The 15,370-nt window shown below is 43.4% G+C and overlaps 3 protein-coding genes across 3 annotated transcripts; 2 read left to right on the top strand and 1 right to left on the bottom strand.

Moving 5' to 3' along the window:
- Positions 1-3,690: 3,690 nt before the first annotated feature.
- PHALS_13518 (Immunoglobulin-like fold) lies at positions 3,691-10,177 on the bottom strand (the record flags this gene model as incomplete). The annotated part of the gene is made up of 5 exons (XM_024729293.1): positions 3,691-4,241; positions 4,307-4,418; positions 4,489-5,270; positions 5,346-10,085; positions 10,147-10,177. The coding sequence occupies 5 exons, from the start codon at positions 10,175-10,177 to the stop codon at positions 3,691-3,693; spliced, it is 6,216 nt and encodes a 2,071-aa protein (XP_024579684.1).
- A 91-nt stretch (positions 10,178-10,268) lies between these two features.
- PHALS_13519 (agc protein kinase) lies at positions 10,269-11,988 on the top strand (the record flags this gene model as incomplete). Its single annotated transcript, XM_024729294.1, has 6 exons — positions 10,269-10,643; positions 10,713-10,990; positions 11,053-11,137; positions 11,203-11,239; positions 11,298-11,452; positions 11,530-11,988. 6 exons carry the CDS (start codon positions 10,269-10,271, stop codon positions 11,986-11,988), a joined length of 1,389 nt encoding a protein of 462 aa, XP_024579685.1.
- Positions 11,989-14,808: 2,820 nt separating this feature from the next.
- PHALS_13520 (CAP domain) lies at positions 14,809-15,306 on the top strand (the record flags this gene model as incomplete). The annotated part of the gene is made up of 1 exon (XM_024729295.1): positions 14,809-15,306. One exon carries the CDS (start codon positions 14,809-14,811, stop codon positions 15,304-15,306), a length of 498 nt encoding a protein of 165 aa, XP_024579686.1.
- Positions 15,307-15,370: the final 64 nt, after the last annotated feature.

Below are 15,370 nucleotides of genomic sequence, written 5' to 3' on the forward strand. Positions count from 1 at the left end.
TCATTCCGATGCCCAGCACGTTGACCGTCTCGGACCAGTGCTCTCGCCAATAGCGCTTTTGTCTTCTAGCAGAGGTGGGTTCATGACTCACCAAACTCCATCAGGAGACGTGCGCATAGCGCCCAAGGTCTTTGCCTTTCAATCAATCCATGGCGCATGGTGTTCCAAGCATGCCATTCCTAAGATGAGGTCAAAGCTTGCATCCATGTCTAAGACTAGACAGCGTTCCACGCTACCAATGTCAAGGAACTTGACTTCGAGGTGAACAGGGATCTTCTGGACTGTGATACGCGTCCCCGTCGCTAGGCGAATAGTGACGATGTCATCCAACCGCGCTTTCAGCGCCTCAGCATACAGCTGACTTCCCTCCATCGCGGAGCGTCGAGTATAATTGTCCGACGCCCCAGAATCGATGAGGATCTTCCATGGCTTTCCGAAGTCCTTTACGATCGCCTCTACGACCAGCAAGTCTGGCTTGCATACACGTTTCGTATTCACAAGCACGGAGCTTTTTGGGGCTGGGCCTTGTTGACATATGCCTCTATGAGGCTCAACAGAACTCAGTTCTTTCCCAGCAGGTCGCCCCGTGCCTATTGAGTGGTGTCGTTTCCCCGCGACGAACCAGACTGGTAGGCATTAGGGCGAGATGATTCGAAGAACCTTGACGCGCCTTGCGCACGGGGCAACCGCTTCGAAGATGATGAGTGTCTCCATAGACAAAACACCGTCGTGTATTTGTGTGCTGCCCGGCAACTCGGAGCTCTGCACCCTCTTCCTCAGCATAGCTGAGATCCATGGGCATAGGCCCGATCGACGAGCGTGCATTCCAACCAAGTCATGCCGACTTAAAATTGAAATTGGCATTCAATGCCACATTCACCGCCTCTTCAAACAAAGACGGATGCACATGATAGACTACTATTCTGGCCACGCCAGTGCGGAGACCTTCCATAAAGACGGTCACTGTGACCGCCTCCGGGAGGGGATCTGCTGCCATCCCGGCAATGAGAGTACGCACCTCTTGGACAAAGTCCACTAACTCCTTGTTGCCCTTTCGGGTGGCAAGGAAACGCAATCGCACGCGATACGCCTGATTAGGTGGCGAGAAAACTCGTTAGAGCTGCAGTTTCGGCTCCGTTTAAGAGGGAAACACCGCTTCGACCGAAGTGCCGCGCGTCAGTACCCATTCTCGCGCTCGACCGTCGACCTTGGAGGTGGCTAGCGCCACGCGCTGTTGCTTGGTCTGGAGCATGGCGGATGTGATGGCCATCTCGACCTCACTCACCAAGGGCAGAAGAATTTCTACATCCTTTGACCTTAACGCTCACCATGAGCGGCTTGGAAGACATCCGTTACTGGCGGTGGCGTCATAGGCGCAAATGAAGCAGACATCTTCGGCTGCAGGTGCTCTATCAGCGCGTTTTCGTAATTTAAAAACGCCTCTAGACGCGCACCAATTGCCTCGAGGCCTTGCGCAGCAAGGACATCAGCTTCTTTAGCCCGTCCTGCATGCCCTGGGGTAAAGAAGTAATTGTTCCATCCTCACAGAGGGTCAGTCTAAACGACTCAGGTGTAGATTGACTACAAGTGCTAACAAGTGCAGCGGGGCTGCCGTAGCTTTGCGCTTAGAGGGAGCTTAATTTGGTCACCGACCTTACGTTGTATGCTGGGAACAAGTACGAGTTTAGCGGATCGCAATCCGCTTACTCCAAGAGTAAATATTGCCTTAACCCAAGGCTGGTTTTCTCTTCCGCTTAAAATCCAAAACTGACTTATTTATTTCTATCTGCGGCAAAGCCGCCTAATTTTAAAGGTATAAATTTTCCTAACTATATATAGTAAAATCGAAATACATGCATAACTTCTGGCTACCCAGCCGCGTACCGTAATCTTATTCGGGTGCAGTCACACCATGCCCATCTCGTGTGACACACACCCCTGCTACCAGGGTACGCATAACCCCGTTACACATCGTATCTGTGAGCCTGTCAGCTACAAGCAACTCACTAGCAACCGGAAGCGGTGGGTTTATTCTTACTAGTCTAACTGAAGACATAGATAGGGGACCGATAACTCGTGAGCTGCGGCGTCACAACAAATCTTCGCTGTCTGAAAGTTTTAGTCTGGAATTTGGTGGTGTAAATTTGTGGTTGCTTGAATCCCTGATCCAATAAACATTGCTTCAACTACCGACTTTCAAGAGGTTTAACAAAATCATCATGTGAGAATGCTTCTGACAGAACCTCAGATTTGCCTGGATGCTACGAATGATCAAATTGGTATACTGAATAGAACGAGAAAGCGTGCACGCCCACGTGCACTCAATAATAGTTTGATTACCCGAGTTGTCAAGACACAGCGGCAAGGTAGCCTTCGTGAGGCCTCCTTAGACAAAAAGCTAGTGGCAAGTTCGAGGATGCGTTGACTCGACCTCGGTTGCAGTAGCGAGATTTTCAAAAACAACCCTTCCTCGCAATGTATATAGTATCACTGAAGAAATTTCAAAAATCTTCAGACTTTTATTTGTGCTCAGTACTGTGAAGGGATGGAAGGCTGACGAATAAGTTCCACATTAGTGGCCGAGACATACTTTCCAGATCTTCGTATCCATACGATGGTATACCGGAACTCTTCAATTAGACGATCACCAATTGGCAGATTCATCTGCCGAGCCGCAAAGCTGATTAATTAGCGGCTGCAACAATTTTGATATCAATTGCAGTGGTAATGACAAAAGCAACGATCTCTATGGTTGAGACAATTGACAAACCGCTTAGAAAAGTATCTCTTGAAGTGAATAAAATTGTTATATATATGCGTGTCAGAGTTGAGTTTTGTTTGGACATTTCTGTCCTTATCATATATTGCCAACCCTACCAAACCGTACATTGGATCATAATCAAAGGCAGCAATACCGCTATCATCTTTACTATTAAACTCTCACAATTTAGAATCGTAAATTTGGCTGCCAAGCACATCACGTTCAACGACAGAAGAGGTATACACTCAAGTCAACTTTTGTCACGCATAAATTACATAACACGATCTATGCATGCCAGTTCATTTCGATTCTTCTACGAAATCACAACCAATGCGTCTTAGCGCTTTCAGATATTACAGCGTACATCTACGTATGCTTGGATAAATCATTCACAGTAATTGATACAAAAGTAACAGTGAAGCAAACAAGAAATCACTCCAAGACTCACAAACACATCTTGTGTAGATACCCTTCTCAGATTTTAGCTGGACCTAAGACTCGGATTCGATAACCAAAAAAAAAACATGATCAAATTTGAAAAATACCTTACTTCTTAGCAGGTGACATCAAATAAAGAGGTCTCTAGCAGCATATCTGGATTTGCTGCTACATAATAAATAGATTGTTAGGACTTGCATGCGTTTGATTTCTGTTGCGAAAAACTTCCAGTGATCATTTTTCTTCAGTTGATAACCCTTGCAATCACATTTATTCCATGATGAAAATTGTAGTTCCAAAATATTATTACGAATGTTTATTGTGACCATATCTATATACATTTTAGTTTTTCACTAACAAAAAAATATTTCCCACAGCTCAATATATTGGAATCAGGAAATCCGAAAATGCACCACCCTCTAGTGCTTATTGTCCTTTGTTATACTGTCATCCTTTTTATTTATGATATTTCTATGTACCGACGACGCTTGCTATGTACTTTGGCTCGTTACATGGTGATGCATGTTGAAGACGTCAAAAGTCGTTGATGTTGCATTTTCAGCATCGGTAATTATACCTGATAAAACACAGCTAGTACCGCTTTCGTCAACCTCATAATTGGAAATGCACTCGCATAGCCCAGAAGCACTCGGTTGTGCGTTTGAAGGACATTTGGAAACTTCTGAAGAGCTTGGACTTGGGTTTTGTTCAATAGTGTCAGCGACTTTGACCGACGTTTCCCCCTCGACAGGTTGGTCTAATGCCTCTTGGGAAGAATTTTGACTCGCAAGTGGCTCCGTTTGAGCTTTGTTGAATTCTGTTTTTTCTTCATTTATGGTGTTCGAAGGTTTCTCAACTTCTTCAATTGTTTCAAATAAATCCATCGCTAAACTCAGATCGATAGGCTCCTGTTCAAGCACGATCTCATCCGTTGACTCATGCTCAAGTTCGACATTGTTAGGCGCTTCACTCTCCACATCTGACATTTGTAAGTTAGGATTACGCGTCACACCATTTATCTTGATTGTCGGACCACGGCTGACTGAAAAGACACACGATAGACGTTATCAAACGCCAAGTAAAATAAAATTCATCTACGTAGCATACCTCTCATGGGTGTTAGCTTAACGCATCGTTGATTACCTTCCAGTATCTCTTCCTCACTTTCCATTCCATATCCTTCAAGACACTTGCCACAAACATTCACCTTACGCGAACACTGCACATGCAAGAGCATCAATTAGGCTGATCACATAAGCTACATCCGAAAAATAGAAGACAAAACTTACTGGCTCCCGTCCAAGGTCCTCACAAGACGGGGTGACTATGCACTCTAGTGCTTCTGGAAGTATGTCTGCTGGGAGACCGTGCGTTCGAGCTGTTATAGCCTCTCTCGTCCACGATCCAAAGACACCATAGCTTTCGAATGTTTCAGAACGAAAGTAAAGATTGTATGAAGTGCCTTCAGTAAGCCCGGTAATCACAAAACTTGTTGACTGGTCTGTTGTAATATTCACGTGAATGATACCACTCGCACGTACGCTCAATTCTGTCGATCCATGTATGATATCGTCTATAGGAACTTCAGAGCCAAATTTGCTGGGAACTACAACATAATGAACATGACCACGATCATTAAGCGTGAGATTGACCGTGAGAGAATCCACACGGGCATCTGTTGGATTCACCGATACATTTACCAATTCAGGTGCTTCGGAGTGTGTACGAACTCCAGTGTGGGTGGCCACAGTGCCGTAAATACCTCCACTATCTTTTGTTTCAGTTACAATACGAATAGTATAGTTGACGCCAGTCTGTGGAGCTTTTAAAGCTACTTCTCGCCATCCACTGTCGCTTTCGTGTTCCATACTCGCATTGTCAACCTCCACGAATTCCTGTGTCACGAGTTGGTCGTGTAGAGCGAGACGGTTGCCAAATTTATCGCTTCCGTGCACAACATGGTACGCGGGGTCCCAGGGTTTTACTGCAACAATGGAAAAGTAAACATGTCCCGGTGCATCGATTCGAAAGCCTACAGTGATGGATTCAGTGCTTCCTGGTGTCGGGTACGCTGTGTGGGTCAGTAGAATGGGTGCATTGGCAAATGTTGAGACTTTCAGTAATTTATGGATCTCTCCGTACACACCGTGATCCGCTGGTAATGCTTCCGAAACAAGGTAAAGACTGTAGCTTGTGCCTGGTAATAAAAAGTCAAGCAGCTCGACATGTTCACCGTTTGAAAAGGTTACACTTTGTCGTGTGCGCACAACATCCAAGCGATAGTTGTGGAAGTCTCGGTCTCGTCCATGACGATTACCATTTGACATCCCTTTACTGCTTATATTGTAGGGTGAAGTGGCGTTGAATTCTGCATTGTCCGATAGTCCAAGCATGTAGTGAACTTCACCAGGACGATCAAGTGCAAATGTCAAGACTAATTCTGTTGTCGATCCAATTCGGGGCTGCATTTGAAATTTTGTAAACTTTGGAGCGATCGCGTGCGTACAAACCTGTAACTTTTCGAATGCTGAACTCAAAACTCCATATGCACCGACAGTTTCTGTCGCTAATAGGACCATGTAACTTGTATTAGCAGAGAGCACATGTTGTTCTCCCACTTCTTCTTCAAGATCATTTATATTGTGTTGTCTATCAGACATGTGAAATTCGACGCGCTTCTGTACTAACGGTAGAGTACAAATACTTTCATTTACTCTACTATCCAGCTTTGTGTTGATAGTCACGTTCGTCTCCGACTCTGCTAATTGATTCAGACGTAGCGTATTCATCACTGATGTAGTCAAGATGCAATCAATTGGAAAGACCAAAATATGAACAAGTGCACTCTTGCACGAATCGCATGCGATGTCAAACTTAACAGTAATACGAGAAGTGGACCCAAACGTAGGCTGTGCTTTGGCTTTGACAATACGCGGTGCAACTTCGTGTGTTTTGACTGCGATTCCCTCAATTTCTGTGCGAGAATCATTATCTCTATGTTTATGTGGATTCACCTGTGTGAAAACTCCGTTGCTGTTGCTCGTCTCGTACGCAAAATATAAAAGATAGTCATGATTCGCATCCAGCCCGAAAACATTTTGCTCAATTGTTAAAACACTTGCGTTCTCAATAGATATATTCGATAGCATCCCAGCAGCAACTACGCCATCACCACGTCCAGGTGAGGCATTTTTGAAGGCACTTGTCACTTCACCTCGATGCGAAAAGTAGGCTCCAAGATCACGGTTTGCCTTTTTGTGAGTGTCAATGAGCACAAAGTATGGTACGCGATCAGTGGCTTCCGCAAATCGATTTAAAATGGTCCCGTTCGTCATGAGCGGAGCATCTAATCGCTTTGAAATGTTAAGAATTATGCGAACAGAGTCAGTTCGACCACTTGACGGAAGTACAGAAATTTCGTCCAGCAACTTGGACTGGTTCGTGTAATCTGCATGTGTTTTGACACGTCGACACGCCGTCTTACTGCCGTCTAAAGGCCATCCCAAGATACCTCCGCTAGCAGCGGTTTCAGTCACAAGACACACGTCAAAAAGCGCATTAGCTGGTAGGTTATCAATTTGCTTATGCGTCGTATTAACGCGCGTCATTTGTTCTCGTGAAATCGAGATCGTATCATTAATCCAAACTCCCATACCAAGCTCTTCTAACGTTGCTGTCTTAAGCAGTGAGCCATTTAATTGCGTTAAGTTAAAGGTGCTGATAACAGGTGGCCAGATCGCGATAGACTCATTAGTTGCATTCTTAGAACTTTGAGGTTCCTCTTGAATGGCTAGGAGCTCTTGACTTCTATCTGGTAAGAGACCGCGGAATAATAGTGCGTAGTGCACGTCTCCAAAACGGTCAAGCTCGAAATTTATCGCAAGAGCAGAGCTTGACCCATCCACAGGATAAATCAAAAGTGTTTCCTGACGAATTGTTGGTGGACTAAGATGCGTATTCACAAGCACTGGAGGTGGAAAATCTCCAAAAACACCATGACTCTCGAATGTTTCCGTGGTAAGAGAGACATGGTATGTTGTACCTGACTTCAGACCGCTAAGTGAAGCATTGTGTACAAATACTGCTGGATCCGTAGGCTGAGAATCATTCGTGCCATTTTTAATTTCCATCAACAGATGCTCTTGTAGCACCATGAACTCCCCTCGAAGCTCATGAGGACTACGACCAGCATCACTTTTGCTTATAATTGCCGGGTCAGCAAAGTCAACGTCGCTTATAAAGTAATGTACCACTCCCGGGTGGGATAGATTGGCAGTTATAATAATGCTGTCTGTACTGCCATCGACAGGATCCACCGTAACTAAAACCAGCTTCGGTGCAACAGCGTGAGTTGTAACATTTATCGTTACCACTTCGCCAAACACTCCACTACTCTTTCCATCTCGACTCATCTCCGTCACGATAAACACATCATATGTCGTGTTAGCGTCCAAGCTCTTTACTTGAAATTTAGCAGAATCGACAATGTTAGGATTATAGAAAATATTTCCGCTGCAGATAAAAGATGAGCTAGAGGATGGTAATCGATCTTGAAAATGAGAGCGAGTATCTTCACTACGCTCAAAAGATTGTTGTACGATTGTAGTTGCATCCACGTCTGTCTGTACTTCGGTCTGATGTGAATCTCGAGCTTCTCGAACAACATAATGGATTATGCATGAGGAAACTGGCTCCACTACCACAATCGCTTCGATCTGCGAAATCGTAGCTGCTATCGGTCTTGCAGTCGCCTCGATAACTGAAGGTGCACGCTTGTGTGTTCGGACGACTTTATTTTCACTGCGTAAGCTCATTACACCATTACGAAGAGCATTTTCAGCATACAAATTGACTTTATAGTTGGTGTCTTCGCTCAAGTTCCCGACCGTAAAAATGGTAACATCAGATGGTGGGACTGACGTTTCTACGCTGTGTTTGTCCTCAACTTCTCGACAATCGTGTAATGTTTCGTTTTGATCGCTTTCCGACGACTTTACCATTGATATACATAAATAGAGAATATCATTCGGCTTGGTCATGCTTACTTCAAACTGAATGGCACCAAGATCTCCATAAAGAGGTCCAACAGAATGTACGACTATGTCTGATGCATTCTCGTTTGTGCGAGCTTCTAAGACATTCTGAAACGTGCTGCCAAAGACACCAGAGCTTTGTGAATGCCTTGTTGTTTCGGGAAAAAGAACAATCGAGTATAAAGTCGCGTCTTTTAGCCCTGAAATGTTAAATTGCTGTGTGAATGCTTCACATTCTGTCTTTTCGGTTCTTTTTTCAGTTCTCGCACCATTTGGGTTTATATCTACAGAACTGACGTGCTCCTTGGAATAAAATTCAAAAACACCGATTGTGTAAGCACTTTCCTCGAAGGTGTGAGAGAATTGATCACCTAGAAGAGACAGAAGATGGTTTAGATTTGTGGCCTGCTGGAATACGCTACGGAGGCTGTCAGCTGCTTCACTCTGATCTGTTAGGATGTAATGAATATTGCCTTGCTGTCGTTGCAAATCAACAACGACAGCAAGGGAGTCCACACTTTCATTAATTGCATAAATGGTAGCTCCAACGATAAAAGGTGCTTCTTCATATGTCATAGCCTGGGTTGTTAGCTCTTGAAGTCCATATAGTCCATTGCTACCTGCAGTTTCGGCACGAAGCTTTACTTTGTACAATGTTCCACTTTGGAGCCCCGTGATGTTTGTATCGTGACTTTCTTTAATCCATAATTGAAAATCTTCGACGCTTGAAAAGTTTGGCGTAGAGAATATACCACAAGTTGTGTTACCGCTTTGTACGCTGGTATCATTAGTGCTGTGTGTTGAGCCTGTTTCATTTGATGATGCTAACGCCGAGTTAGATGTGACAGTAAAATTCTCGGATGAAGCTGTGACCTCATAATGAAGATTGTACAAAAAGTACGACAATGTCTTGAGATTCACGCGTTCAAGATCTTGTTGGTTCATCTTTAATCGAAACTTTAAGTCAAGAGCTGTCGCACTTGCATTAAGCGGCGAGCAGGCCAGTGTAACAATCTCCAATGGAAGCGCATGTGTACGACATTTTTTAGGATATTGAAAGACTTGAGTTCGAACTTGGCCGTGGCCAGGAGCCTCCGTAACGACAAATACATCATATAATGTAGCCGACATCAAACCGCTTACGTATAACTCAAAACTTAACGATTCATGAGATTCCATGGTATGTGCTGTAAATTGCGTGTATGCTACACGAGGAACGGAGCGATTCTGAACCAGATCTTCGATGGTAAGCTGAACGTCATCATCACTTGGAATTAATGCAAAGTACACACGTCCTGGAGTTGATAGTGTGGCGTTGATTAGCATCGTATTTGCTGTCGCATCTACCGGTTCTACAGCCATCGTGTCAATATGTGGAGGTTCTGAATGAGTCTTCGACTGAAGCACCGATTGCACTGGTCCAAAGACGCCGTTGCTTCCGACTACCTCGGCAACGAAGTAGACGTCGTAACTCGAATTTGGTTGCAAGTTTTCTATCGTTCGGACCACTTCTTGCGCCTTTGACACTGTGATAGTATCTGCAGCCACGACTTCTAAACGCTGTACCCTCTCAACTGCACTGTTTGATCGTTCCACATTTGTTTTACCCACATCTGAGCGACATTGAGCTGCCGCTGTCTTGATATTCTCTGCATTAAGTGCCGGGTGGCCTGCAGTAAGCACCACGTAGTGTAGATACGAAGCATCTGTAAGAAATGTTGTCAATGTGAGTGCGTACGGTGACCCATGGGTCGCTGTTAAAAAACTTTGCGTTTCTTTCTCACTAGAAGCGACTTCACTGTCAAGATCAAAATGATTTTCAATTAGTAACTCATTGCCACTTGCCAGTAGCGCTAAAGATACGAAGATAACGAGGATTAAGCAATGATACATGATGTATTATGTCTATCAAACAATGATCTTGAAAAGATATGCGTCGCTTCATTAGATTTGGTCGTTTGAATGTCTCATGAATGTGTTATCGTATAATTGTAATTGGGGGTACACAGGTTTACTATAATAGACATTAGACTACTATGCCATCTACGCTAACGCAAGCCGAGTCAGCGGACTTTGCTGCAGCTAAAGCATTAGCCCAAGACCCGCATGGAGCTATTAACGAATCCTCTGGATTGTGTTATAATCCGAAGAGTGACAAGCTTCGACGCTCTACTTTAAAGCGATTAAGTCGCAAACACGAAGTTATTGCTGAGACTGAAGATGAGGACGTACTTGTTCTATCATCACCAGCATCTTCAAATAGTACTAGCAGCTTAAGCACATCGGAGAGCAATTCAAAGCGTCCGGTTGGACCTCAAGATTTTGATCTACTGTGCGTGATTGGCCAAGGAGCTTTTGGTAAAGTCATTCAAGTTCGACACCAGCCTACGGACGAGATATTGGCAATGAAAGTAAGTAAATTCTTGAATGAAAAGAATAGTATGATAGCGTGGTTATGCGTGAGTGTTTTGGATGAACAGATTGTATCAAATAAGTACATTGTGCAGCACAATTCGGTAGCGTACTTGCAAGCGGAGAGAGACATTATGACGAAGATTAATCACCCATTTCTTATCAGTCTTCGATATGCTTTTCAAACCAAGTCAAATGTATATTTGGTCATGCCCTTTGTAGCTGGTGGAGAACTATTTCATCATCTTCACAAGGAGGGACTTTTACTTGAGAGTTCGGCTAGATTTTATGCTGCTGAAATGGTACTCGCACTGGAGCACTTGCACTCAAAAGGCATCATTCATCGGTACAAAGATTATACAACTCCTCGTATGTTGATTTACTTGAGTGTCAAGTGATGCTTTATAGAGACTTGAAGCCCGAAAATGTACTGCTTGGTGCTGATGGGCATATCTGCCTCACAGATTTTGGCCTTGCCAAAGAAATGACGGATGTGAGCTGAAGATTAGTAACGACATTATGCTCGCACTATATACTAAGTTTCTTTGATATTGATAGGAGGACGATTCGACAAATACGATGTGTGGCACGAACGGTGCGTTTGAATTCGTGTTAGTAGTACCGAAAAGAAAATGAAATACCGTTTTGATCAGAATATATGCCGCCGGAAATGATCCGTCGAAAAGCGTACAATCAGGCTGTTGACTGGTGGGCGCTTGGTGCTCTTATTTACGAGATGGTGACGGGGTATCCACCGTTTCGACATAAGAATCGCAAGAAGCTTCATCAAAAGATCTTAAATGAAAAGGTTTGACGAAGTGTTTGTGATGTGTTTTCATGTTGGGTGATATGATATTTATTTAATGTGTACGGAAAAATCTGCAGCTGCCACTTCCAAAATGGCTTGGATCTGATACTCACTCGATTTTAAAGCAGCTTCTTGAAAGAAATGTCGACAAACGTCTTGGCTCTGGCAAGTCGACAATGTTTCAAGTGAAAGGAGTGCAGGCTATTAAAAAGCACGCTTTCTTTAAAAGTATTGATTGGGGTTTGCTGGAACAAAAGAAGGTGCAGCCACCAATTTCGCTAAACGTTTTAAGCAATACGGATACCACGTACTTTTCCGAAGAGTTTACAACATTGGACGTCGGACGTCAAAGCCATATCGACACTGCTAACACAAGTGGCGATTCAAAGAAACTATTTGCACGATTTTCGTGGGTCGCTGATGACGCCGCAAGCTTTGCCAATATTATGCGAAGTAAGGTGAAGGATGATTTGGTTACAACAGCTGCTGACGGATTAGCAAACGTGACTCTTCATGATAACCTGAGCTCTGTTTGAAAGGGGTAGATGTATTATCTTAGAGGTATATTGTAACCAAGCAGATCTCTATTCCGAAATATAAGATAGTTGACTAGGCGTGGGTAGAAAATCGGGTAATCTCGGCGTGATATGCTCGTCATTCATCAATATTAGTCAAATCAGTCTAGAACAAAGTAACCGCGGTCTGCCAAGAAGTTATTGATCACGGTCTGTTTGTCGACCGACCAGGCATGCTACGTAAGCCACAAGAATTGCTTTATCTTTAGCTATGCCGATCGGTGTTTCTGATGCTCTATATCTTTGGTATCAGGTGTGTGCAGCAATCGCCCTCGGACGTCATTATCATAGGTGTATTCGATGAAGTTATTGTAGTTTTGTTACGCTAACTCTTGATCAGCGATAAACTACCACATTTACTCAGCTTTATGAACGTTATCTTACGAAGCAGAAAGAAGATGAGATCTTAAATTCTCTAGTAGACGGGCTTCTAGTGATAAGAATAAATTGACTGCCAAAAACATTGTAGCAAAGATGAATTTGATTATCGTTGTCACTGACCAGCAGCATCCGCTGAAAGGAATGTTGTTTTTTTGGACTGCATTACTGTTCAGTATAGTCTCGGGATAACGAGATGTCAGCTTATTGCTTAGGACTGCCACATCGAAAACATCATCAAAATTGCCCGTCTTTCACTTTAAATCCCTTACTAGTCACCAAATTTCCACTTCAAATCCAAATCTATTCTGAATTGATATGATTTATGGCCTGTTATGTTCCCTAGCATCCTTTTCTGTAGGTACTTGGTCGCAGCGAACGTCTTTCACCCCGAAAACCAGTTAACAATAATGCTGAATGATCATGTCTTAGTTTTGAAGAATTTCTCTTTGGGATCTGCAGACATATCGTGCCTTGTCAAATAAACGTTTGGTTATTAGACGCATCACATAGATATTATCAACTTTTTATGATCAAGATGAATATGACGCATGAGACCCGATTGCTTTCGAGCAATCTCTCCTCTTGTCAAGTCTTAATGTAATGATATCACTCGCATTTCAGGCACGGGGATAAATGCGTTTTTCATTTTGTCTCCATTTCATCAGGGATTTGGTTATTCCTCCAGCTCTAAACTGCCAATTCATAATTCTTCACACATAGTCGCGTCTTGCTTTCATGCCAGCGTTTCCGCGATGATGAGGCAGAGGTGGAACTACACTCTTGTCAGGACGCTGCTTCAGTACGCATGTAAAGCTGAGAATTCCCTCATCCGTTAGCTTCCAATCACTAAGTGAAAATCTAGCGGACGATGTGAGCTCTCACAGGTAATCATATCAGTTCGGAGCTATAGTCAAGACATTTAGGATGTCGTTAAGATTCTGACCGTTTTATCTTGTCACGGTGCACATTACGCTTTAACTACTTACAGGACAAAACATCATCATACGAATCGTCGAAGGTAAAAACTGCTATCAGTACACCTTTTTCAAGCTCTTTCTAGTGCTCCGAAGCCTAGCCACGGCAACCTCACAGATGCACGTCGCAAGTACTATCGTTTTCTTCATTGAAGTCTTTTCACATACTAAATTCCGTGATATCGCTATTCTAATATGTTGTTCATTGCACCGTATAAGTATGCGAAAATTGGCATTCAGACTTTTCTTTTGCCCGCAATCTCGAAGCCAGAGGCAATGTTGTCAATGCATAAACGACTCACTTTTCGCTGTTCTTAACCTTTTATCGGTGCTGCAAAAACATGTTGGATTTGATATGCAGTTTGTACTCGCTTAACGTTTCGTTTCTCTTCTCTTGACTATTTGTCTTCGTTGGAATAAATAACGCAATTCCCTAAAACCACGACAGCTATATTTGTCGATTAGAATCTCGACACTATATGCGAACACACCACACCTACCGGTGACTACATACTCAGTCTCCCAGCTTTAAGTGATGAGTCAGTCATTCATCATCTTTTGTTAATTGGACGTGCCAAATCGCGTATATTTTGTCTATACTGATAGAAAATCTTGAAGCAAAATCTTCAGGCCAAACGAATTTATTCTTGAGACATATTTCAACCAGGCAATACAAACAGTTGGTTAGCAACGTTATATTTAAAGCTCGCTACATGTCAATCGATTTTTTTTAAGGTGATTGCATGCATGCAGAGCGTACGCGCTTCTAATGCATTTGGTTGGCTTAGAAGATGCGCAGCGCAAGAATTCACATTCTGATTTTCTCCTTTTTGATGAAAGCAGTTAGATCCAAAATTTCCAGCTTATTATAGATACAGAAGCACCGAGACCTGCATGGTCATCTAAAACCACATGTATTAACAGACCGAAGAGCATATGCTCAAAGTTATGGGCAAAACGAGACCGCAGTCTGAGAGACCACAAATCTTTGCTAGAACAGTTGCTAGGCGTATTGAGATTGTTAACCCTGCAGTATGAAGAATACCCTTGACGCGGCCTTCACTCTTATGCTTTCTTCGAGAGATTGTAAAATTAAAGGATTGGAATATTTGTGTCTGCTTCAAGCATGAACACGCTTCTTTCCGTATCGCGGCGCTAATGATATTACTCTAAGCCGAGATTGAATGATGAGCTAATGAGCTACATATTTAATTTAAGTTTGACTTGGCTGGTTTTGGACCAGAACATAATCTGATTTCGTAGTGAGACGCACTACTTGACATCGTAGCTAAAAATACATGTGTTTGTGACATTCGCCGCACCAAGAGTTGGGAATTCTTATTATTCCAGTTGGCTCTATTTCCGCTTTCTAGAAGTAATCCCAATCTCATATTTACCTCATTAATCAAATCACTTTTCGAACGCTATGGTCACCCTCATTCAAACTTTCCTTACTCTACTACTCGTTGTTGTTGCGACCGCTAAAAACCAAACAATGTGCGATCCTGGTGACCTCAGTACACCAGAGTCTAGTCTGGTTACTCAAGTTAACATTGTTCGTAAGAATAACGGATTGCCGGCTTTGTGCTCAAACAAAAAGCTACAGGCTGCAGCTAAGCGGCACGTTGAGGACCAGTCCAAATCGGATTATATGTCTAACACTGGTACGGACGACTCGACTCCGGAGCAGCGTGTTACCGATGCCAAGTACAAGTGGCAAACTGTGGCTGAAAATATTGATTCAGGCAACGCTAATGCAATTGCCGTGGTAGACTGGTGGATGAAGGGACCAAGTCGCGATATCATTCTTGGCCAATACACTATGGTGGGTACGGCGTACAAGTATAACGAAAACACCTACAGCAAGCATTTCTGGGTCCAGGTGTATGCCACGGGTACATCGGAACAGTGCGATTTGGAATAGAACCTTACGAGTATTGATTAGCGCGACAAGTTGGAGTTATGCTTCCATACGTACCTGGATCTGT

The sequence above is a fragment of the Plasmopara halstedii genome, assembly GCF_900000015.1.
Source record: "Plasmopara halstedii genome assembly, contig: Scaffold_658, whole genome shotgun sequence".
NCBI classification, from domain to species: Eukaryota; Oomycota; class Peronosporomycetes; order Peronosporales; family Peronosporaceae; genus Plasmopara; species Plasmopara halstedii.